Source organism: Centropristis striata, chromosome 23 (genome assembly GCF_030273125.1).
Source record: "Centropristis striata isolate RG_2023a ecotype Rhode Island chromosome 23, C.striata_1.0, whole genome shotgun sequence".
Taxonomy (NCBI): Eukaryota; Metazoa; Chordata; class Actinopteri; order Perciformes; family Serranidae; genus Centropristis; species Centropristis striata.
Window position 1 is genome coordinate 996,905 of NC_081539.1, and position 26,381 is coordinate 1,023,285.

Consider the following 26,381-nt stretch of genomic DNA (forward strand, 5'->3'; position numbering starts at 1 on the left):
GTCTAAATGGTGAATTTGTGATCTTAACTGGGCTCTTAATGGTCTTAAATGGGTATTGAAGGTGAAACGAGTTTAGGATGATTTAAGTTGGGTTCTAATGGTTTAAGATGTGTGTGATACCAGAGTTAGTTGATGATCGTCTAAACTGGGTATTTGAGGAGTTAAACTTGGTTCTCGTTGGTCTAAACTGGGTTTTAAGGCTCTATTCTGGATTTGTGATACAACATGAGCTGTTGAGAGACTAAACTGGACTTAAAAAAGCTTAAACTGGATTTAGATCGTCTTATTGGTTTCATAGTTTCTCTAAAATCGGTAATTTGATGTTCTCTATCGTCTCTCCACTCAGAGAACCAAGGTTACAACGTAACCGTACCATCTAAACTGTCTGTTCTGAAGTTTAAACTGGTTTTGGTTGATCTAGTTGGGTAAGAAAGAAACTTTAAAAAGTTAAAAAGCATTATTGTCAGAGTATGAACTTTCCGACGGTCCTTGAATGCATCACCAGTTCTAAAAAAGTGACCGTTACTGTTGTTAAATGTTGATATTTGTGTCTCAATCTCTTTATTCTACATGTTTCATTTAAAATGTGTCATTAAAAAGTGTTTATATATAATAAAAATGAATTGTCAGAGAAATTAAACTTTTTTCTGTCATTCTAACTGTTGGAGTTGTTCCTTTACCTTTAATCTCTAACTGTGTGTGTGTGTGTGTGTGTGTGTGTTATAAGGGGAGGGGTGACCTCGCCCACTGATCCTAATGTAAACTAAAAAGACAGAAGAAATGTTTCAGGGAGTTCTTTCCTCTTTAACCTCCTCCTCTCTGAGTCCTCGTGTCTCACTGCAACATATCAAATATATATCATCTATAATCTATAATCTATAATCTATAAATCTATAAATCCTGCAGCTCTAATCAGAACAATCAGAACAACTCAAACAGTCTGTGCAGAATAACACAGTTGGAAATCAGGTGAAAAAATGAATTTCTCTGATAAATTAGATGTGAATAAAGGTGAATTTATATGTAAGCACTTTACCAAGTGCTCACAAATGACCAAAAAGACACAAAATTACCAAAAAATATAGAAAAATCCCCCAAAATTACCAAGAAAAAACACAAAGTTACCAAAAAACAAAAGCCTCTCCTGTCCCTCTCCTCTCAGCTCTGTGTAAACAGCCTCTCCTGTCCTCTCCTCTCTGCTCTGTGTAAACAGCCTCTCCTGTCCTCTCCTCTCTGCTCTGTGTAAACAGCCTCTCCCTCCTCTCCTCTCTGCTCTGTGTAAACAGCCTCTCCTGTCCTCTCCTCTCAGCTCTGTGTAAACAGCCTCTCCTGTCCTCTCCCCTCAGCTCTGTGTAAACAGCCTCTCCTGTCCTCTCCCCTCAGCTCTGTGTAAACAGCCTGCAGTCATTCACAGAGACGGCAGGTGATTTTAATGAAATATCAATATTTAAAGCTTATTTTTGGTTATTTTTCCTGATGGAAGCGTTCATGACACAATAATCGTTCGAGAATATCGGAAAGGTAAAAATCGTCGAAAATTTCACTTTTTGCAGTTTGCGGCTGTGATTAATTATGTAATTTTGATGTTTTTTAAAAAGAAAGCGTTGCTTTTCTTAAACGCCGCGTCAGGTTGTTGGGTTATTAATGATGATGTGTAAAGAATCGAACATCTGAACTCTGCACCTTTAAGTTCCTCACATGATGATGATGTCATCAGTGACGGCGAGCTGAGGCGGGACGGCACGTGGGCGAGCAGCAGCCCTCAGCGAGGACTGTCAGGCTCGGCCTCGCCTGCCTGGAGCACAAATCTGCTCCAGAGAGTCGACGCCCTGCCGGCCTTATTGGCTCCACATGTGAGTCAGCGGGCTGTTAGTAAACACACACACACACACACCACACACACACACACATACATTCTTGTACTTCTATCTTTGTGAGGACCCTCATTGTAACAGTGAATTCCCTACCAAGGTTATAATAGTTTTGGATTTTTAAAATTAGTTTTAGTTTAAATTTCTTTGTGAATTTTTCGTTTCAAATCAGTGAGTTTTAATGAGTTTTTAGAGTGAGTTTGCTAGTTTTAGTTTAGTTTTTAGTTTTTTTTTAAATGCTTTAGTTTTAGTTTAGTTTTCATTAGTTGAAAAAAGTTGACAAAAGACGAAAACGAAGGACATTTTCACTATAATTTCAGTTAGTTTTAGTTAGTTCTGTAACCACAAAATACAGTTTCAGTTATTATCTTTTTTTTTTTAAACACTCTCGTGTTTATTTTAGTTAACGAAAATGTTTTTTCAGTTCTAGTTTTTGTTATTTCGTTTCGTTTCGTTAACTATAATAACCTTGTTCCCGAGCCCCTCACCCTAAGGTAACCCATGGTTACCCTAACATGAACCTGATTGTGACCTTTAACCCTTAAAACAAAGTCTGAACTCTTTAAAACAAAAAGCCTTTAAAGAAGTGAGGACCGCCGAAATGTCCTCACTTTGTTGGTTAAAAGCGTTGCTCCGGTCCTCACTATGTAGGAAGTACAAGAACACACACACACACACACACACACACACACACACACACACACACACTCTGAGCAGCTCCACATCTGAAACTAAATCTGTGTAACGGCGTCAAACGGCAGTAAACACGAGTGGCGAGGAGCTTTAAAGGAATGTCCTGATGCCAGAGACACTTAACTCCTGCAGGGAGGATCAAAGACCAGACACCAGGAGGAGAGGAGGAGGAGGAGAGGAGAGGAGAGGAGAGGAGGAGAGGAGGAGAGGAGAGGAGGAGGAGAGGAGGAGGAGGAGGAGGAGAGGAGGAGAGGAGGAGAGGAGGAGAGGAGAGAGGAGAGGAGAGGAGGAGAGAGAGGAGGAGAGGGAGAGGGAGAGGAGAGGAGAGGAGGAGAGGAGGAGGGGAGGGGAGGGGAGGAGGAGAGGAGGAGAGGAGGAGAGGAGAGGAGGAGGAGAGGAGGGGAGGAGGAGGAGGAGGAGAGGAGGAGGAGAGGAGGAGAGGACAGGAGGAGAGGAGGAGAGGAGGAGGAGAGGAGGAGAGGAGAGGAGGGGAGGAGGAGAGGAGGAGGAGGAGGAGGAGAGGGGGGAGGAGGAGGAGTGAAGCTGCAGGGCGAGTCGTTCGATGTGAAAACTGACGTTTGATATTGAGACGAATGAAAAGACGTGATTGTTTTTGTTTCTGGAGCCAATAAAAATAAATACAAACATTGTTTTTGACAATAATCGAGAAAGAAACTCGGAAGTTGAACATTTATCATCGTTTCGTGACAGTTTCTGGCCTCGAACGTTTAACTTTCGTAGAGCTGCACTCGTTCATCGATGAGTGAAGGAAAATATTAATTTCATCGTTTCCATCGTTTTTCAAACAAAAACAGACAAATTTAACTTTTCTCGCTTCTCAAAAGTGACGGTTTGCTGTGAAATGTGACTCTGAGTCAAACATCTTCCACAAACGAAACTTGAATTTAAGGAAACAGCATCCAAACTGATTGCATAGAAGTATATGAGAGAATCGTAGATTTTGGTTATTTTTCTGATGGAAGCGTTCATGACACATGACTCGTTTAGGGACCGTTGGAAAAGTCAAAATCAGACAAATAATCCTGTTTTTACAGTTTCTGGCTGCAGAAAGAAGTCTGATTGCATAGAGGTATATGAGAAATATTGGATCTTTGGTTATTTTTCCTGATGGAAGCGTTCATGACACATGACTCGTTCACGGACCGTTGGAAATGTAAAAATCTCTGAATTGTTGTTAGTTTCATATGAAAAAAGGAAACAAGCAGTTTTTAAACAGTTTTTGATTTTTAGTTTAGATTTTTTTAGTTTAGAATAAAGTTATTTTGATTAATATTTTAATCTTTTATTTTGGTTATTTTTCCAGATTGAATTGCTCGTCACACACGACTCATTCAAGGACCGTCGGAAATGTGAAAATCCAACAATAATTTCAGATTTTACAGTTTCTGGCTGTGATGAACGAGGTCATTTTGGTGATTAAAAAAAAAAGAGAGAGAGAGAAGCTGCCTGCACTAAACAGAACAACAGAGAGAAGGTTGTGAGTTCACGTCGTGGGAATAACAGCCGAGCAACTTTCTGATCGCAAAAAAGAAAAAAACTTCTCGTTTATCTCTTTTATCTCTTTTATCTCTGTTTGTCTCTTTATCTCTGCAGGAAAACTCTTATCTCCACTGTGACGGTAACAACTTCCTGTTACAACACGTCAACATCGTTTAAACAATTAGCCTTTCTCTCTCTCACACACACACACACACACACACACACACTGGGAGCCTCCCAGTAAAACCAGTTTCATGGAGCTTCAGTCTCAGGTTGTAACAGTGTAAAGTTGAGCTGTTGAGTCTGGACGAGGCGTTCAGGGACAGTTTCCAGGTTGAGACGGTTTCCTTCGCTCTCTGATTCTCTCAGGTTTTTTTCCCAGCAGAGTTTTTAAATTTCTGATCTGAAAAAGCTTCTTGCGTATTTTAAAGCAACAGAAGTTTCTCTCCAAAGGAACTCAGACGGGAGGAACATTTTGGCTCCAAATTCTAAATTAAACAGTTTATAGTTAAGCGGCGTGTAGACGTGGTGGCGTGTTTGCATGGTGGCGTGTTTGGATGGTGGCGTGTTTGCATGGTGGCGTGTTTGCATGGTGGCGTGTTTGCATGGTGGCGTTTTGCATGGTGGCGTGTTTGCATGGTGGCGTGTTTGGATGGTGGCGTGTTTGCATGGTGGCGTGTTTGCATGGTGGCGTGTTTGCATGGTGGCATGGTGGCGTGGTGGCGTGTTTGGATGGTGGCGTGCTTGCATGGTGGCGTGTTTGCATGGTGGCGTGGTGGCGTGGCGGCGTGGTGGCGTGTTTGCATGGTGACGTGTTTGCATGGTGGCATGGTGGCGTGTTTGGATGGTGGCGTGTTTGCATGGCGGCGTGGTGGCGTGCTTGCATGGTGGCGTGTTTGCATGGTGGCGTGTTTGCATGGTGGCGTGGCGGCGTGGTGGCGTGTTTGCATGGTGGCATGGTGGCATGGCGGCATGGTGGAGTGGTGGCATGGTGGCGTGGTGGCGTGTTTGCACGGTGGCGTGTTGACGTGGTGGCGTGGTGGCATGGCGGCGTGGTGGCGTGTTGACGTGGTGGCGCGTCGCCGCTGCTCGCAGCGTTGGCGGCAGACGGAGCCAGCCACCAGAATAGACCAACAATGAGCGTTTATTCCGTCTGGCGGAGACGGCGGTCGGGGATGAAAGCGGATTGTGGAATGTCGCTAATGATGTGTTCAATTAAGTTCAATTAGCCTAATTGTCGTCTGTTGTTGGGAGAAGATCCGCCGGACGGACCCGAGGAATTCAAACAGAAACGGCGGACAGATCCGTATTGTGTCCGAGCTGCTAAACGGAGGTCGACACGTCGTCTGGGCCAAGAATCCGCTCGTCTCTCCGCTCCCCCGCTCGCCATCTCTGTTGCCCAAAATAATTACAGAGGTCCCTGAACGCATCAGTTCCTCCCAACAAAGCGGAGGAGTGGCTGGGTGCAAAGTATTCTCACGGCGGGTCGTGTTACATCTTAGAAAAACAACGAGGTTTTATCTGCTCCGGCTCGTTCGCACTTTAAAACAGCAGCTGTGAGTCGGAGCGCTGAGTCAGGAGAAAACCACCACAACAAACTGAACCAACAGAAACATTTCATATATCGGGAAAATGACAAAATCTCACCTAAAAGATTTCAAAACTTCGAATTATCAAGAGTATTTTTCTTTTAACCTCTCAGCCACATTCTTTTTAAAAAAATCACCAAAATAAGTCAATTTATCACAGATAGAAGCTGTAATAACAAAAAATATCTCAGATTTTCATGTTTTTAATGGTCTTTGAACGCATCATGTGTGACGAACGCTTCAGTCAGGAAAAATAACCAAATCTAAGCCTAAAATGTTGATATTTCATCAAAACTTCAATAAAAAAAACTTTTCTTTGACCCTCCAAATGTCACAAAGCAGGTTTTCTTTTTAAAAAAATCACCAAAATAACTCAGAAGCTATAAAAAACAGAAAATATCTCCGATTTTCGCGTCTTTGAACGCATCATATGTGACGAACGCTTAAAAAACAAAAACAAATCTGAGTTTAAAATATATAAATATTTAATCGAAATATCTTTATTCTACAAGTCATTTAAATATTTGCCAGAAATAAAAAGAAACATTTTCTCCTCAGAGACTCTGAAGCTGTTTACACAGAGCTGAGGGGAGAGGACAAGAGAGAAATCTTTATATGGATTCAGTTTTATTCGATTTTTTTGAAAAATATCCAGTTTTCTTTATGGGTTATGGTTCACATTTCTGTTCTGCTGATATTTGAGTTATTAGATTTAATCAGACGATGCCTCATTTGCATATTTAAAGGCCTCGTCTTAAGGTTCAGCCTCAGAGTCTCTTTGCTTCTGTTACACTGGAAAAAAAAAAGCTAAACAATCTATAAAGTCTCAAATAACAGTGAACAAATAAGTTATTTTACAGATAATATCTTTAAAAATACTGATAAAAACCCAATAAACAGTAAATATTGTTGTTGTTTTTACTTTAATGTGACAGGAAGTGTTTGGCAACTTTGGCTGCCAGAATTTTAACCATTTTTTTATGATAAAAAAAAATATTTTTTACATTAAATTTAATTTTTTACTGTAACCAAACAGAAAGTTTCCTCTTTTTTTTTTGAAAATGCACTGTAATAAAAATCTATAATGTCTCATTGTATTAATTTACAGATTTCAGGTTTTATTTTATGGTTAATATTTGCAATAATAATAATAATTTACCCATTTTGGCATTTGCACTTAATATAGAAAAAAATAAGAAACACCCTGTAAAATAATACAGTAAATGTCTGTAAAATAACTCTTTTTGCTGCATTATCTGATTATCTGCAGAATAACTAATAACTTTTTTTTTTACTGTAATATGACGAAGAGTGACTTTTTCCCATTTTAAAAAAAATATTTTTTTCACATTAAATTTAAAGTTTTATTTTAAGAAAACAGCAAGTTGTATTTATTTTTACATTCAGAAATATAATGTGTATTTTTTTGTATTTTCTACATAGAATCCACTGTAATTTAACTTTCAAGACCAATAAACATCTTAATAATTCTGTAAAAAAAACAACAAAAAAAAAACTATTTTATCTCTACAGATTTAAAACTTTACGTTGTGGTAATTTGTTGTAAATAAAAGTATTTTTTAAATGGAATTTGCACTTAAAAAACAAGAAAATCCTGTAAAATAATGCAGTGAGTGTGTGTAGAATAAGTGTCGGCTGTGTGTGCGTGTGTGTGTGTGTGTGTGTGTGTGTGTGTGTGTGTGCGATGTTTGGCTGCGACTGTTTGTGTCTTTAAGCTGCAATATGTTGTGTGTTTTCTGTCGCTTCATAAAAATCTTTTCCATCTGCTGCTCCAGACTCCCGCCTGCAGAGTCCCGCCCACTCGTCTGACTGACAGGTGAGCAGCGCGTCCACCTCTCTGACAAACCGACAGCCAGCAGGACTCATCGTCCGTCTGCCTGATTATGAAGAATATTTATATTTATGAAACGTTTCGCTGCAGAATGATTCCTCATTTTTAACTCTCTGAACCCCACAAACCACCTTATCTTTCAAAAAAACCACCAAAATGACTCCATGTAGCACAGACAGAGGCTGTAAAAACAGAAAATATCTCAGATTTTCATATTTTTAACAGTCCTCGAACGCATCATATGTGACAAATGCTTCAGTCAGGAAAAATGATCAAATCTGAGCTTAAAATGTTGATATTTGATCAAATCGTCAATTAAAAGAAGCCGTTTTAAACCTTCTGAACATCACAAAGCACAATTTCTTTTTTTTTTTAAATCGCCAAAATGACTCCCATGTATCACAGACAGAAGCTGTGAAAACAGAAAAGATTTTCATGTTTTTAACAGTCCTTGAATGCATCATATGTGACAAAAGCTTCAGTGAGGAAAAATAACCAAATCTGAGCTAAAAAATATATCAATATTTCATCTAAATCCACTCCACATAATTTTCCCCACTGAGGGATAAATAAAGTCATATCTTATCTTAAATGAAGAGTTCTCCCTCACCAGCTGCTTACACAGAGCAGAGGGGAGAGGACAAGACAGACATTTGTTGTTTATATAGACTCTGTTTTAGTCACATTTGTGTAAATTAATTCACCTTTTGTTCTGGTTTCTGTCGATCTAACTGTTATTCTGCACAAAGACTGTTTGAGTTGTTCTGTTTGTGCTGATTAGAGCTGCAGGATTCATAGATTTATAGATTTATAGATTCATAGATTTATAGATTTATAGATTTATAGATTTATAGATTATATAGATTTAATATGTCATCGTCAGCATAGTTTGTTTAGTTTTAAGAGTCGTTTCTGGTCAGTTTTAGTGATTTGTGGCCCAATAATAACAGTAAGTAAAGTGAGTCCTGATGGATATAAATGGTCATGCAGCCTTTTCACAGGACAGAAATGTCTTTGAGCCACCGCGCTGAGAGGAAACGCTCCGGCTGCGAGCAGCGCCGAGCGCCGAGCGAGCGCGGCGACCCCGCGGCGACCCGGACTTTAAACGTGTTTGAAACAAAAGACGGGACGCTTTCATCCTCCAGCCTCTCTCCCTCTCCTCGCTCTCTGTCGCTACCGTCTGTCAGGAACAAGCTGCAGCACTCTGACTGCTCACACACACACACACACACACACACACACACACACACACACACACACACACTGTGACACACGAATCTCCTCTGACTTTAAGTAGATAATGAGGTATTCTTTGAAAACAGCAGGAGGCGATTACAGAGGTTACCGTGTGTTTGTGTGTGTGTATTCGGTGTGTTCGGTGTGTGTGTGTGTGTGTTCGGTGTGTGTGTGTGTGTGTGTGTGTGTGTGTGTGTGTGTGTGTGTGTGTGTGTGTGCATATCTGACGGGTTTAGCTGAGTGAGTATGCAGGTGGAATTAAGCAGGTGGAGACACACACAAACACACACTGACAGACCGCTCGTTTTCAACAAGCTGACTTCCAACACAGCTGCTTTTTCAGTCTTTTACACACAAAAACACACTCACACACAGACACAGACACGCACACACACAAACACACACATTGGCCCACGAGTACACACACACACACACACACACACAAACACACGCACACACACACACACACATGCACATATACACAGATGCACATACACACACCCACAGGTAACTGTTGCACATTCCTTGACGACACCAACAGATGAAAATGCAGATTCACACATTTACACACACATGTGCAACTATGTACACACACACACACACACACACACACACTGTCTTGCACACACACACACACACACACACACACAGTGCAGGTACTCACCAGCCTCGGCGAAGGTGATGATCTCTGTGGTCTCCTGAGCGTCGCCGCTGTCTCCTCCCCGAGCTGCCGCTGCCGCTGCCGCCGCTCCTCCCCCCCCCTCCCCCTCCTCCTCCTCCTCCTCCTCCCCGGCCTCCCCGCCCTCTCGCCTCCTCCTCCCCTTCGATTTGCACGCTGCCGTCCTCCGCCACTCGCCCCACGTGGAGCTTGCGCAGGGCGTTGAGCAGCGCGGCGCGCGGCACGGGCCGGGTGATGTTGGGCCGGGCCTGGAGGTGCAGCATGTTGAGGATGTGCCTCTTCACCGCCTCCACCACGTCCTGCTGCGCCGCCTCCTCCTCCTGCTCGTGTCCCGCCAGGTCGTCCGCCGCCGCGCCCCCTTCGTTCCGCCTCATCCTGGCCAGGGCGCAGGACGGGCAGCTGGAGCTGGAGGCGTCCGGCTGGCGGTGAGGATGGACGGTCAGGGACGGCGGCGCCGGGCCGGAGGACGAGCTGCAGCTGTGGAGCAGCAGCAGGACGCCGAGCAGAGGAAACACCGACATGACGGCTGGATCAGCTGACCGGCTGGTTTGGTGATGCTGGCGGATGCGGGGCTCGAACACGGAGCCAGAGGAGACGAAGAAAGTCGAGTTCTGGAAGAAAAAAATTCAGTCCTGGACGATGGAGGAAAAAAAAAAAGTGCTCTTCTCTCTCTCTCTCTGACTGTCTTTGTCTCAGAAGTTTGGAAGCTGCAAAGTTCAGCTCAGCTCACAGTCCACCTGCGAAAACGGAGGGAAAAAAAGCTGTAAAGAAACGAGAGAGAGGAGGACAAAAAAAGAGAAGAGAGAAAAAAAAAAGAAGAAAAAAAAAAAAAAGGACGCCGAGAGAGAGAAAATGAGTAATCCTTATCTTTTTTGTCAGGGACAGATGGCTGGAAAACGTGGAGGCGTCACAAGAAAGAAAGAAAGAAAAAAGAAACAAAACAAGAAGAGGAAGAAGAAGAAGAAGAAAGTCTCAGACGTGATGAATGGATGAAGGAAAAACTCTGGAGTGCAGCAGGATCCTCGTTCCCGGGGTGAAGCCGCTGCCGAGTGTGTGTGCAGAGTGTGTGTGTGTTCCAGAGGCAGTTTGACTAAGTTATCCCAGACGAAGGAAGGGAGTTCCTCTCTCTCTTTACCTCTTTTCCTCTCTCTCTCTCTCTCTCTCTCTCTGTGTGTTGAATGCGTTCCCTCGCTCACCAGTTGAATGGTTTTACCGGAGTGGGCTGGACTCTCTCTCTCTCCTCGCTCTCGTCTTTCTTTCCCTCCCTCTTGCTTCTCTCCTCTCTCTCTCTCGCCCTGGCAGCCTCCTACCATAATTATACCTCCTCCCTCCCTCCTCCCTCCATCCCTCTCTCTCTCTCTCTCTCTCCTCCACTCGAGTCTCCTCCCATCTCGCTCCGTGACTCATAGCAATTCCAACTTTTACCTTCTCCCTCCCTCCTCCTTCTCTTTCTTTATTTATTTCTCCCCTCCCTCCCTCTGTTTCGGCTGTTAATGGAGCAAAGCTGGGATTCCTTTATCCCTCCTCCTCCTCCTCCTCCTCCTCCTCCTCCTCCTCCTCCTCCTCCTCCTCCCACGGTCGGCTGTGAATGAGTTACGTTTAGGGGAAAACTCTGGGATGACTTGGACTCGGCCCGTGACTCTCCCGTCTGTCTGACTGTCAGTCAGTCAGTCAGTCAGTCAGTGTGTCTGTCTGACAGTCTGGACTTGTTTAGTCTGGTCTGGTCATGACATCATGCTTCATGACTGGCCGGGTCGCGTTGCCGCAGACTCTGAGCTTACAGCGAGGGATTCCTGCACAGGTCCCCGCAAATCCCAAATCCAGCAGGTCTGTCTGTCTGATCTCACTGAGCAGCATCACCTCTGAGCTCTAAAGGATCTCTGTCTGGTTTCTGCTGCTGTGAACCTCAAACCAGCTCTGGTGACCAAAGAAGAACTCTGCTCCTCTAAAAAAATGGAGGTCTGGGTTCTCAGAGTCGGTTCTCTGCAGGTGAGAACTAAAAGAAAGGAAGAGATGTGAGAATCAGCAGCAGAAACATGTCTCGAATGGTGAAGTTAAGATCCAGATATGGTCAGAATCACACACACACACACACACACACACAACAAAGTGTCAACCATGATTGAGCCACAGAATGGAGGCCAATGGAGGCCAATGGAGGCCAATGGAGGCCAACGGGACACTCGTACGTTGGGGAGTTGCACTGTAGCACATTTTCTCCATTTAAGATCATCTAAGATCATCTTTATTAGGTTTTTTTCCATTGAGGCCCACCCTACAGGGCACTTCACCATGTTTTCTCCATTTAGGAACAACCTAAAGGGAATTCTATCATGTTTTCTCCATTTAGGAACAACCTAAAGGGAATTCTATCATGTTTTCTCCATTTAGGAACAACCTAAAGGCCACTTTATCATGTTTTCTCTATTTAAGTCCATCCTAGAGGGTCTAGTATTACATTTTCTCCATTTAAGATCATCTGAGAGACCCCTTTATTGGGTTTCCTCCATTCAAGCCCACCCTACAGGACACTTCACCATGTCTTCTCCATTTAGGATCAACCTAGAGTGTCCAGTGTTACATTTTCTCCATTCAAGGGCATCTAAGAGAGCACTTTATCACATTTTCTCCATTTAAGACCATCCTACAGGGAATTCTATCATGTTTTATCCATTTAAGATAATCTAAAGGAGCACTTTATTAGGTTTTCTCCACTCAAGCCCAGCCTACAGGACACTTCACCATGTTTTCTCCATTAAGGACCATCCTAGAGTGAAATATATCTTTTTTTTTTCATTTAAGACCATCCTAGAGGGTCCAGTATTACATTTTCTCCATTCAAGATCATCTAAGAGAGCACTTTATCATGTTTTCTCCATTTAGGACCAACCTAGACTGTCCAGCATTAAAATTTCTCCACTTAATGTGATCTAAGAGAGCACCTTATGATGTTTTTTTCCCCATTAAAGGACACCCTACAGGGACTTTTGTCATGTTTTCTCCATTCAAGACCATCATACAGGAAATTGTATCACAATTTCTCCATTTAAGGCCATCCTACGTGGCACTTCATCACGTCTTCTCCATTTAAGTTCATCATACAGGGAATTATATCATGTTTTCTCCATTACAGGCAACCCTAGACTGTCCAGTATTACATTTCCCACTTAACATTATCTAAGAGAGCATCTTATCATGTTTTTTTTTTCATTAAAGGACACCGACAGGGAACTTGTCACGTTTTCTCCATTTCAGACCATCCTAGAGGACACTTTATCATGTTTTCTCCATTTCAGACCATCCTAGAGGACACTTTACCATGTTTTCTCCATTTAAGGACCACCCTAAAGGCCATGTTATCACATTTTCTCCATTTAAGACCACCCTACAGGGAATTCTATCACGTTTTCTCCATTTAAGACCATCTTAGAGGGCACTTTTTCATTTTTTTCTCCATTTAAGACCATCATCCTAGAGGGTATTATATCATGTTTTCTCCATTTAAGACCATCATACAGGAAATTGTATCACGCTTTCTCCATTTAAGACCATCCTAGAGGATCCAGTATTACATTTTCTCCATTCAAAATCATCTAAGAGAGCACTTTATCGTGTTTTCATCATTTAAGGACACCCCACAGGGAATTCTATCATGTTTTTTACCATCCTAAAGGGAATTCTATCATGTTTTCTCCATTTAAGACCGGGGGCAGCTGCACCTCAGAGGGTCCCGCCCCTCCAACAAGCTGAGAACACCTGAAGGTACAAACTCAGCACTTTTGGATTTTTATAGAACTGGTCCAATTTAAGGTTTAACGTCAGGGTTTCTGATATTTCCACGGGGGGTTCTGTGTTTTTACAAAGTTTTGAAGTGTTTTTGTGTGAAGATATGATGCCATCGGGGGTTCTGTGACTCCCAATGGCATCATATCTGACAGTTATTGTTTCCTGGTTGTGTTTTCCTGCCACCCCCCCCTCAGGCCGTCTACCATGTGGTCCGATAACGTGGACAGTGAGAGTCAGATGTGAGTGGAGAGGAAGCGGAGAAGACGCAGCGTTACACAGCGAAGCTTCCTGCTTTAATCAGACGTCTGGGATTCTCCCTCTGCTCTCATGACATCACCGCTGCAGGGGGAAGTGTGTGTGTGTGTGACTTGTCAGTTTTTAAAAATCTCCAGCTCATGCCTGTGTGAGGTCAGGCCTGGCTGAGTCTCCATATAAAGGCGTTGCGGTGTGTATTATGAAGTTAACGTGTCGTCTTTAAATAACTCCACCTGTGAGTCACGAGCGTGTCGCTGCGCTCAAACACAGAAGGAGAAACCACGAAAAAGCTTCCACAACGGCTGGAAAAGTACAAAACGAAGCTTCAGATGAAGATCTTCCACCCGCAGCGCCGCCATCATCAACTTTATTTACATCAGGGGTCTCAAACTTGAGGCCCGCGGGCCAATTGTGGCCCTCGTGATGATATTTTGTGGCCCCCACCTTGATATGAAAGTTTAATGTGAGTTTTATATGAATGGCACTTTACTGTGTTGTGTGTGGAAGGTCCCTTTAATTACTGTTTTTGGTCATTTTGTGTCTTTTTTAAATAATTTTTTGACTTTTTTTAAGTTATTTCGTTTTTTTCTGTCATTTTGTGTCTTTTTTAGTAATTTTGTGTCTCTTTTGGTCATTTCGTATCTTTTTTTAAATAATTCAGTGTTTATTTTCTGTCATTTTGTCTTTTTTTGGTCATTTTATTTCTTTTATTAGTCATTTTGTTTCTTTTTTTAGTCATTTTGTGTCTTTTTTGGTCATTTTATTTCTTTTTTTAGTCATTTTGTGTCTTTTTTGGTCATTTTATTTCTTTTTTTAGTCATTTTGTGTCTTTTTTGGTCATTTTATTTCTTTTTTTGGTCATTTTGTTTCTTTTTTTAGTCATTTTGTGTCTTTTTTTGGTAATTTTGTGTCTTTTTTAAATAATTTTGTGACTTTTTTTTAAGTTATTTCGTTTTTTTCTGGCATTTTGCGTCTTTTTTGGTCATTTTGTGTCTTTTTTAAGTAATTCAGTGTTTTTTCTGTCATTTTGTGTCTTTTTTGTCATTTTGTGTTTTTTTTAAGTAATTTAGTGTTTTTTCAAGTAATTTAGTGTTTTTTCTGTCATTTTGTGTCTTTTTATAGTAATTTTGTGTCTTTTTTTGGTCATTTTGCCTCCAGCGGCCCCCAGATAATTTGAGTTTGAGACCCCTGATGTAAAGTTTCAGAAGTTTCTCTTTGACTTCAGAGGAGCGTCGCAGAAGATTTACACCGCTTTAAAATATTTCACTGAGTGGAAACAACAACAACTCAGCAAAAAAAAAGTAAAAAAGAGCAACAAAAAGTTTAAAGATACATAACAAAAATAGATTTACATAATTTAAGTTAAAATATTTTAATTTAAAGTTTTTTCTGGGTTAAAGTTGAAATTAACTTGTTGGTTATGGAATGTGATGCGTATTTTTATTAATTTTATCTACATAAAATTCACTGTAATTTAACCATTCAAGACCATTAGGTGATTTAATATGACTGTAAAAAAAAGATATAATAAAAATAATATTTGTAATAAAAGTAATTTACCTTTATTATTAAAAATAATAATAATAATAATGTGCGATAATTCAGGTGTCTGGGTGGAGAAATCAGACACGCCTCCACTTGTTAAAGTGTGTGTGTGTGTATGTGTGTGTGTGTGAGTGTGTGTGTGTGAGTGTGTGTGTGTGAGTGTGCGTGTGTGTGTGTGTGTGTGTGTGTGTGTGTGTGTGTGTGAGTGTGCGTGTGTGTGTGTGTGTGTGTGTGTGTGTATGTGTGTGTGTGTGAGTGTGTGTGTGTGAGTGTGCGTGTGTGTGTGTGTGTGTGTGTGTGTGAGTGTGTGTGTGTGTGTGTGTGTGTGTGTGTGTGTGTGTGTGTGTGTGTGTCTGTGTGTGTGTGTGTGTGTGTGTGTGTGTGTGTCTGTGTGTGTGTGTGTGTGTGTGTGTGTGTGTGTGTGTGTGTGTGCTGGTAAACAGTAAACACACACTGACTGACTGCAGATTGAACTGCTCCATCTAGTGGACACCAGCTGTAACTCTCCTTCATCCTGTATCCTTCCTTCCTTCTTCCTTTTCTTTCTTCCTTCTTCCCCTACTTTCCTTTTCATCCCTCCTTAACTCCTCTCCTTCCCTCCCTCCTTCCTTCCTTCCTTCCTCACTCCCTCCCTACTTCCTTCCTTCCTTCCTCACTCCCTCCCTCCTTCCTTCCTTCCTTCCTTACTCCCTCCCTACTTCCTTCCTTCCTTCCTCACTCCCTCCCTCCTTCCTTCCTTCCTTCCTCACTCCCTCCCTACTTCCTTCCTTCCTTCCTTCCATCCTTCTTTCCTTCCTTCCTTCCTTCCTCCCTCCCTTCCTCCTTTCCTTCCTTCCTTCCTTCCTTCCTCCCTACTTCCCTTCCTCCTTTCCTCCCTTCCTCCCTCCCTCCCTCCCTCCTTCCCTCCCTCCCTCCATTCGTTCGTCCGTTCCTTCCTTCTTCCCTTCCTTCCTTCCTTCCTTCCTTCCTCACTCCCTCCCTACTTCCTTCCTTCCTTCCTTCCTTCCTTCCTCCCTCCCTTCCTCCTTTCCTTCCTTCCTTCCTTCCTCCCTACCTCCCTTCCTCCTTTCCTCCCTTCCTCCCTCCCTCCCTCCCTCCTTCCCTCCCTCCCTCCATTCGTTCGTTCGTTCCTTCCGTCTTCCCTCCCTCCCTCCCTCCCTTCCTTCCGTCCTTAGAGCAGGCTGAACCATCATTAACCGTCTGGCGGGTTAGAAAAGTATATTTTCTTTTTTTTTTAATCACCAAAATGACTCCACGTATCACAGACACAAAAAACAAAAAAAAACAAAAAAAAATCTCAGATTTTCATGTTTTTTAACGGTCTTTGAACTCATCATATGCTTCAGTCAGGGAAAAAATGACCAAATCTGAACTGAAAATATAGAAATATTTCATCTAAATATTCACCAGAAATAAAAACACTGTTTACACAGAGCGGAGGGGAGAGGACAGGAGAGAAATGTTGTTTATACTCCAGTTACTGTTGTGTTTGAGTTGTTGTGATGCTGCAGGACTTATTTATAAATATAAATATATATAAAAAGGGTTAAAGCTGACATTCTGTCTTAGTGGAGGACTGATGTCTTCCTCTTCTTCTCTCATTTACTGCTGTGTGTGTGTGTGTGTGTGTGTGTGTGTCTGTGTGTGTGTGTGTGTGTGTGTGTGTGTGTGTGTGTGTGTGTGTGTGTGATGGATAGTGTCTCTCTCACAGTGGCAGAAGTGAAACAGAGCTGCTGCTATCATGTACCAGTCGGGGGGAGTCAGCAGGTTTCTGTTGGAGATTCCTGTTTAGGTCTCTAGTCTGAATGCTCCAGGTCTCTAGTCTCTGGATGCTCCAGGTCTCTAGTCTGAATGCTCCAGGTCTCTAGTCTCTGGATGCTCCAGGTCTCTAGTCTGAATGCTCCAGGTCTCTAGTCCGAAGGCTCCAGGTCTCTAGTCTGGATGCTCCAGGTCTCTAGTCTGAATGCTCCAGGTCTCTAGTCTGGATGCTCCAGGTCTCCAGTCTGAATGCTCCAGGTCTCTAGTCTGGATGCTCCAGGTCTCTAGTCTGGATGCTCCAGGTCTCTAGTCTGAATGCTCCAGGTCTCTGGTCTGGATGCTCCAGGTCTCTAGTCTGGATGCTCCAGGTCTCTAGTCTGAATGCTCCAGGTCTCTAGTCTGGATGCTCCAGGTCTCTAGTCTGGATGCTCCAGGTCTCTAGTCTGAGTGCTCCAGGTCTCTAGTCTGAATGCTCCAGGTCTCTAGACTCTGAATGCTCCAGGTCTCTAGTCTCTGAATGCTCCAGGTCTCTAGTCTGGATGCTCCAGGTCTCTAGTCTGGATGCTCCAGGTCTCTAGTCTGAATGCTCCAGGTCTCTAGTCTGGATGCTCCAGGTCTCTAGTTGGTGGTTGTAAAGTTTCATGAGGCAGTGATTATCCTAGAGGTCACAGCAGCTCATTTTATACACGTCAGCATAAAGTGGACATGTCAGTAAAGAGACTCGTGGGTTATCAGCATAAAGTGGACATGTCAGTAAAGAGACTCGTGGGTTATCAACATAAAGTGGGCATGTCAGTAAAGAGACTCGTGGGTTATCAGCATAAAGTGGACATGTCAGTAAAGAGACTCGTGGGTTATCAACATAAAGTGGACATGTCAGTAAAGAGGAGACTCGTGGGTTATCAACATAAAGTGGGCATGTCAGTAAAGAGACTCGTGGGTTATCAGTATAAAGTGGACATGTCAGTAAAGAGGAGACTCGTGGGTTATCAACATAAAGTGGGCATGTCAGTAAAGAGACTCGTGGGTTATCAGTATAAAGTGGACATGTCAGTAAAGAGGAGACTCGTGGGTTATCAACATAAAGTGGGCATGTCAGTAAAGAGACTCGTGGGTTATCAACATAAAGTGGGCATGTCAGTAAAGAGACTCGTGGGTTATCAGTATAAAGTGGGCATGTGTTATATGTACCAGCGTGGTCCTGCTGCTGTCAGTCTGTGTGGAACAGAAGTCGTCTAATAAAGTTTTGTCTTTGTGAGTCACGTGTTTCACCATAAAACAAACAAACTGTGTTGTCTGTTCGCATTACGAGAAAATCTTTAAACGTCTTCATGAATCTGTGTGGGTTGAAAAGTCATAACACTGCATTCCTTTCCTGCACACACACACACACACACACACACACACACACACACACACACACACACACACACACACACACACACACACACACACACACACACGGAGGGGATTTCTGCACCACATTTTGTATTTACTGGACGTTTTGCGAGTGGTATGCACATGTCGGTGTGTTTGTTGTGTGTTAGTTGTGTGTGTGTGTGTGTGTGTGTGTGTGTGTGTGTGTGTGTGTGTGTGTAGGCGTGTGTTCCAGTGATGTGGTTCTGACGCTCACTCACCAATCAGACGAGGAGGAGGCGATGATGTCACCTGCTGGGTAAGTTCAGAGGTCACAGAGCTGTAGGGAAACAGATTCATGGCTGTTTACACAGACCTGAGGGGAGAGGACAGGAGAGGCTGTTTACACAGAGCAGAGAGGAGAGGACAGGAGAGGCTGTTTACACAGAGCAGAGAGGAGAGGACAGGAGAGGAGAGGCTGTTTACACAGAGCAGAGGGGAGAGGACAGGAGAGGCTGTTTACACAGAGCAGAGGGGAGAGGACAGGAGAGGCTGTTTACACAGAGCAGAGAGGAGAGGACAGGAGAGGCTGTTTACACAGAGCAGAGAGGAGAGGACAGGAGAGGCTGTTTACACAGAGCTGAGAGGAGAGGACAGGAGAGGCTGTTTACACAGAGAGGAGAGGAGAGGACAGGAGAGGCTGTTTACACAGAGCAGAGAGGAGAGGACAGGAGAGGCTGTTTACACAGAGCAGAGAGGATAGGACAGGAGAGGCTGTTTACACAGAGCAGAGAGGAGAGGACAGGAGAGGCTGGAAACATGACAATACCTCAATATGTACAATATCTGGACTTTTTGCGTAATTTTGGGTAATTTTATGGTAATTTTAAGTCATTTTACATCTTGTTTTAGTAATTTTGTGCTTTATTAAAGCTTTATGTCTTTTTTACGTAATTTTGTGTCTTTTGTGGGTGATTTTTTTCAAATGTTGTCTTTTTTTGTTACTTTTACGTCTTTTTATGGTCATTTTTACACTTGTCTTTTTCAGAGTGACTCTAACTGCTGAAAAACTGACGTCATGTTGTTCATAAATTCATATCAGTTCGATCTGAGTTCTAGCCAAGATTGTGCTGATTCCACAGAGCTGCAGGACTTATAGATATTTTATAGATTTATTGTAGATTTTATATGTTGCTGTAACGTAAAAAGAGATAAAGAAAACTAACTGAAACACCTGTTGGGGTTCAGAGGGTTAAAGGTCATAAAAAGGTGACGAGAACATCTGCTTTTATTCTGATAAGCAAAAAGAAGGGAGGAAAAAAAATGTCTTTCATAATGAAGAAGCACACACACACACACACACACACACACACACACACACACTCACACACACACAGAGACAGGAGTTTGGGTTTTCATCCCCACATCCTCGTCTTCAGGCTTCGTGTGTGTTTTAATGTATCCAGACATTTTCCAGACTCAGACCTCTGACACCTCAAAGGATCTGAGGTGATTCAGGGCAGCACACACACACACACACACACACACACACACACACAGACACACACACACACACACACACACACACACACACACACACACACACACACAGATATAAAACAGTCATGACTCTGCATGTAGAACAAGCTGTGTGAATAAAGACCCCCAACACTCTCACTGCTGGAACAACTGAGTCAAGAGAGTTCTCTCTCTCTCTCTCTCTCTCTCTCTCTCTCTCTCTCTCTCTCTCTCTCTCTCTCTCTCTCTCTCTCTCTCTCTCTCTCTCTCTCTCGCTCGTACTAGTTTTTCATTAGTTTTAGTTTCAATTTCGTTGTGAATTTTTGTTTTCAAATCCAGTTAGTTTTAATGAGTTTTTAGAGTGAGTTTGCTAGTTTTAGTTTAGTTTTTAGTTTTTGAAATGCTTTAGTTTTAGTTTAGTTTTTATTAGTTGTAGTTTTTTGTAATGGGGTATTTGTTGGGTGGGAGATTAAAAGAGGTCACAGTAAATTTTGCCTTTATTTCCTTTGTCTGATCCATCTTCATTATGTATGAAAAAAGCTGACAAAGAGGAAAACGAAGGACATTTTCACTATAATTTTAGTTAGTTTTGTAACCACACAATACAGTTTCAGTTAATTATCAATATCATGTAACCTTTAACCCTTAAAACAAAGTCTGAAATCTAAAAAAAGCCGAAATGTCCTCACTTTGTTGGTTAAAAACGTGTTCCGGTCCTCACTATGTAGGAAGAACACACACACACACACACACACACACACTCATCTACATGTGTGAGAGCTCTTTGATGCTTTTACGTGGTAGAAAGTTGGATCATTGTGAGCAACAGCTGAACGATGGTGAGTTCTCCTGTGACTAAAAGACAATTAACGGATGTGAAGGAGGCAGAATCACTCCAACATGATGCTGAGATGATGTTAAAACCATGGTTCCCTGAACGGAGTCTGGTTCAATCTGAGTTAGAAATGAGAAAAAGGGAGTTTTAATGGATTGTTGAACAGTTAAAGTAGTTTTTAAGAGGCTGAAACACAAAACAAAAAGTTAACTTGGACATTTAGAGAGTATAAGGTGTAAATTAAGGGATGTTTTCATGTTATTTAGCCAATTTTATGTTTTTTTTAAGCATTAATCAGTATGAACCTGAAATAAAGAGATTTAATGTGAATAAACTGATCTAAAGGATGCTGAAATATCTAAAACATGATGCTGAACTGATGCTTTATCAGGTCTGTCTGCAAGAACACAAGAACAAGAACACAGCTGTTAAAACGATGGTTTTCTGAACAGAGTCTGGTTCACTCAGAGTTATAAATCAATGGATGTGATTTATTGGGGAGTTTTTATGGATTATTGAACAGTTTAATGAGTCTTTAAGGGACTGAAACATAAAACAAAGAACACACAGAGTTAAATGAAAGACTTAGATAATATATAAGATGTAAATTAAGGGATGCTTTCATGTTATTTCTTCGGTTTTATGGTTTTTTTATGCATGAATCAGTAAAAACCTGAAATAAAGTGATTTATCTGTGATTTAATGTGAATAAACGGATCTAAAGGATGCAGAAATAACTTCAACAAGACGCTGAACTGATGTTTTGTCAGGTCTGAAGAACACAAGAACACTGCTGTTAAAACAATGGTTTTCTGAGAAATGAGAAAAAGGGAGTTTTAATGGATTGTTGAACAGTTAAAGTAGTTTTTAAGAGGCTGAAACACAAAACAAAAAGTTAACTTGGACATTTAGAGGGTACAAGGTGTAAATTAAGGGATGTTTTTCATGTTATTTAGCCAATTTTATGGGTTTTTTTAAGCATTAATCAGTATGAACCTGAAATAAAGAGATTTATCTGTGATTTAATGTGAATAAACGGATGTAAAGGATGCAGAAATAACTCCAACATGATGCTGATGTGTAAAAAATCTGAATTCTCACTGCAAGAACACTGCTGGTTTTCTGAATGGAGTCTGGTTCATCAGAGCCGTGTTGGCTGCTGCTTTCTAAACTGGTGAACACAGAAAAAAGAAGCAGCTTTTGCCGTGATTTTACTGTAATAAACGGATCAAAATGACGCTGAATAACTACAGCGTGAGGTGGGAAACGTCTGAAGCTCTCTAACGGAGCTGTTCCATCCTCAGCTCTCGCCCTGACGAAGGGAACCTGTTCAGAGGATCTTGCGTTGCAGCTGCAGGTGATTGCCGTCTCTGGTTGCCGTTGACTGGTTGCTGCTGCAGCAGGTGGGCGACTCGTCTTCGTCCTCGCCGCCGTTTGAGGAGAAACTTGTGATCCGACTGCTGGGAGAAAGAGGCAGAATCTCCAGTAGAGCCGAGAGGAGAGAGGACACTCTGCTCCACATCTCCACTTTATGATTAATGCAGATGAAAGAGTGTATTTATACACACAGAAATCTATCAGTGATTCCAGTATATGAAGTAACATCCTGCAGAGCGGCAACTTGTGTCTTTTTAAGGGCATAAAATGTCCAAAAGACATAAAACTTCCTCTTTCTCATAAAACTTTTTTTTTTTTTTTTTGCAGAATCACTGTTTATCTCTCTGCTTCATTTCTCAGTAAGCTTCTGTGATTTACTGTAAGCTGCGAGTCATCAGGGCAGTTGGTGACTAACTCCATTTCAACACTAAATACGGAGTAAAAAAACCCGCTATATTAAAGGCAATCAGGGTGGTAAAAAGTCCCCTTCTCAGGAGTTTTACAGCCTCTGTTTGATTTGTTGTAGGTACTTTACCTCTCAGCTCACATTTACAAAGTGCAGTAAAACACTTCCTCTAATATAAACTGCACAATAACAGTGGAAAACACTGAATATGCATGAGCCACGTATGAATAAATGAAAGTAAAACTCTTGTACTGTAAGTTGGAAGTGAAAACATTGCACATTAAACAGTCAGTTGTGTCAGCGGCGACATTACAACAGCATCAATTATTGCAGGCAGAGTGGTGTTAATGAGTCTAAGTGCCGGAGGTCAGGAGCTGCATGTAAACACAGCAGCATGTCGACAGACGGCGGCCTGGATGAACCTGTTCGCTGACGACTCCCTGCTCATCGTCTCTGAGAGCTGTTCCCAAACTGGAGAGTCACAAAAGCTGCTGTTAGTCTCAGCTCACATCCAGACGGTTACAGAAACCAACACGTCCTTTAACATTTCAGTGTATGTGACACAAGAGAAGAGACACAAAAGGGACTACAAAGAATCATAAAAGGACTACAAAGAGACACAGAACTACAAAAATAAACGACACGACCACAGAGAGACAATAAACAATTACAAAGACGTAGAAAAATACCACAGAGAGAAAGTTTTAAGACAAAATGACGAAGAAGAGATGCAAAGAGGCACAAAACAACTACAAAGAGACACACAATGACCTCAAAGAGACACAAAAGAACTATAAAGAGACACAAAACTGCAAAAATATACGACACAACCACAGAGAGACAATAAACAATAACAAAGACATAGAAAAATACCACAGAGAGAAAGTTTTAAGACAAAATGACGAAGAAGAGATGCAAAGAGACAAACAACTACAAAGAGATTCACAATGACCTCAAAGAGACACAAAAGAACTACAAAGAATACTAAAAAGACTACAAAGAGTCAACAAAACTGCAAAAATATACAAAATGACAAAATTACAGTTAACAATAACAAAAGACATATAAAAAATACCACGGACAAAATACAAAACGACGAAGAAGAGATGCAAAGAGACACAAAACAACTACAAAGAGACACACAATGACCTCAAAGAGACACAAAAGAACTATAAAGAGACACAAAACTGCAAAAATATACGACACAACCACAGAGAGACAATAAACAATAACAAAGACATAGAAAAATACCACAGAGAGAAAGTTTTAAGACAAAATGACGAAGAAGAGATGCAAAGAGACAAACAACTACAAAGAGATTCACAATGACCTCAAAGAGACACAAAAGAACTACAAAGAATACTAAAAAGACTACAAAGAGTCAACAAAACTGCAAAAATATACAAAATGACAAAATTACAGTTAACAATAACAAAAGACATATAAAAAATACCACGGACAAAATACAAAACGACGAAGAAGAGATGCAAAGAGACACAAAACAACTACAAAGAGATGCACAATGACCTCTAAGAGACACAAAACAACTACAAATAAAGACAAAATGACAATGAAGAGATGCAAAGAGACACAAAACAACTACATCAATATGGAAAACAACTTCAAAGACACATTTAATGGGGACAAAGAGGCAGAAAACAGCCACGAAACAACCTCTAAGAGACACAAAACAACTACAAAGACGATTTGTTGTCATTTTGTGTCTATTTGTAGTTGTTTTGTGTCGCTTATTCACATGCACTGAAATGTTAAAGAACGTGTTGACACAAAACAACTACAAAGAGACGCACAATGACCTCAAAGAGACACAAAACAACTACAAAGAGATTTAAAATGACCTCAAAGACACACAAAAGAACTACGAAAATGTGCAAAACAGCCGAACTGATAAAAGCAGAAAACAACTGCAAAGACACATTTAATGGGGACAGAGAGGCAGACAACAGCAACAAAGAGACACAAAACAACCACAAAGACACAAAACAACAAAGAGACACAAAACAAACACAAAGACACAAAACAACAAAGAGACACAAAACAACTAGAACAATAGGGAAAACTTCAAAGACACATTTAATGGGGACAAAGAGGCAAAAATCATCCGCAAAGAGACACAAAACAACCTCTAAGAGACACAAAACAACTACAAAGAGATGAAAAATGACCTCAAAGACACACAAAAGAACTACAAAAATGTGCAAAACAGCCGAACTGATAAAAGCGTAAAACAACTGCAAAGACACACTCAATGGGGACAAAAACAAACACTTTTACTGTTTCCTTCTATGATAAATGGTGTATCTTTGGCGAGCCTTTAAAGAATGTTCGGAGGGTTAAACGTGTAATTTTGCAGACATGTAACTGTGAGTGGAGCTGCAGACGGTCTGATCAGGATTCAGGATCAGGGTCGGTCCTATCTATCACAGAGAGCCCACTCTGCTCCTCCAGCTGAGTCAAAGCTCCTGGTTTTCACAGTCCCGGTCTGGACGCCCACCTCGTGGTTTGGCCGGCTGGTCGGAGAGCTCCACGCCCCTCGTGACACAGCAGGATGGTTTATACACACTAACCATCATCATCATCACCATCATCATCATCATCATCGGCAGCAGAGCTCGTCCTCTCAGCACTGACGCAGTTGTTCAGAAACAGCACTTGTTAGTGAAGAGGGAGACGTGTTGAGAAACCTCCGACCACAGCGAGGCTCGGGCCAAACCGCCATATGCAATCTGTCCAAACATGACACGGAACAGAGAGGATTCTGGGAGAAGCTCAGAGGGCGGAGACGCCAGGAAACCACGAGGAGAATGATGTGGTTTCACAGCTGGACACTCACACTGTGAGAACACACCAGAGATCTTCTTCTCTGTCTGAGGAGAAGGTCACAGGTCTGAGTCCAGATACACACCAGATACACACCAGACACACACCAGATACACAGTGTTTAGATTTACACCACTTTACCACAGTTTCTCTCTCTGAGGAAGCTCCTCTCCCAGTCAGAGACTCACAGAGACAACAAAGAGACGCAAAACTACCACAAAGAGACACAAAAGGACTAAGAAGGAATGATTGACAGCTCATCTAGCCAATGGAAATACACATGAAGCAGCCAATCAGGAACAGGCTCCGGTGTGACTAAAGGTTAGATGTGCAATCCATCTAAACTGGGGTAGAAATACAACGACAGATGAATCTTCTTTACAGAGACACAAAACAACTACAAAGGGACACAAAACAACCAGAAAGAGACACAAAATAACTACAAAGAGACAAAAAACAACCAGAAAGAGACACAAAACAACTACAAAGAGATGCAAAATGACCAAACTGAAAAAAGGCGGAAAACAATTCCAAACATGGACAAAGAAACACAAAACAACCACAAAAATGTGCAAAACAGCCAAACTGACAAAAGCAGAAAACAACTTTAAAGACACACTTAATGGGGAAAAAGAGGCAGACAACAGCAACAAAGAGACACAAAACAACCACAAAGAGACACAAAAAAACTACAAAGAGATGAAAATGACTGCAAAAAAATATGCAAAATGGGCAAACTAAAAAAGAGGTGGAAAATAACCTTGAAGAGACGCAAAACAAACACAAAGAAACGACAAATAACCACAAAGAGACACAAAACAACCACAAAAAAATTTGCAAAACAGCCGAACCAATGAAAGCAGAAAACAACTGAAAGTAAATGCTAAATGGGGACAAAGAGGCAGATAACAGCAACAAAGAGACGCAAAACAACTACAAAAAGACACAAAACAAACACAGGGAGACACAAAACAACTACAAAAAGGCACAAAACAACTACAAAAGACACAAAACTACAAAAGACACAAAACAAACAGGGAGACGCAAAACAACTACAAAGAGACACAAAACAAACACAGGGAGACACAAAACAACTACAAAGAGACAAAACAAACACAGGGAGACACAAAACAACTACAAAAGACACAAAACAAACACAGGGAGACACAAAACAACTACAAAGAGACACAAAACAACTACAAAAGACACAAAACAAACACAGAGAGACACAAAATAACTACAAAAGACACAAAACAAGCACAGGGAGATTGAAGATGATGACAC

The 26,381-nt window shown here is 41.7% G+C and overlaps 1 protein-coding gene across 1 annotated transcript in view; it reads right to left on the bottom strand.

The window, feature by feature from the left end:
• Window positions 1-21,815, bottom strand: part of inhbaa (inhibin subunit beta Aa) — a 31,845-nt gene extending 10,030 nt beyond the window's left edge. The window contains exons 1-4 of the mRNA XM_059326946.1: window positions 21,800-21,815; window positions 18,402-18,460; window positions 9,536-10,157; window positions 9,406-9,456 (exon numbers count right to left, since the gene is read on the bottom strand). Of these exons, the coding sequence (XP_059182929.1) occupies window positions 9,406-9,456; window positions 9,536-9,941 (457 nt within the window). The 5' untranslated portion in view covers window positions 9,942-10,157; window positions 18,402-18,460; window positions 21,800-21,815. The remainder of the gene's footprint in view (window positions 1-9,405; window positions 9,457-9,535; window positions 10,158-18,401; window positions 18,461-21,799) is intronic.
• Between the last annotated feature and the right edge of the window lie 4,566 nt (window positions 21,816-26,381).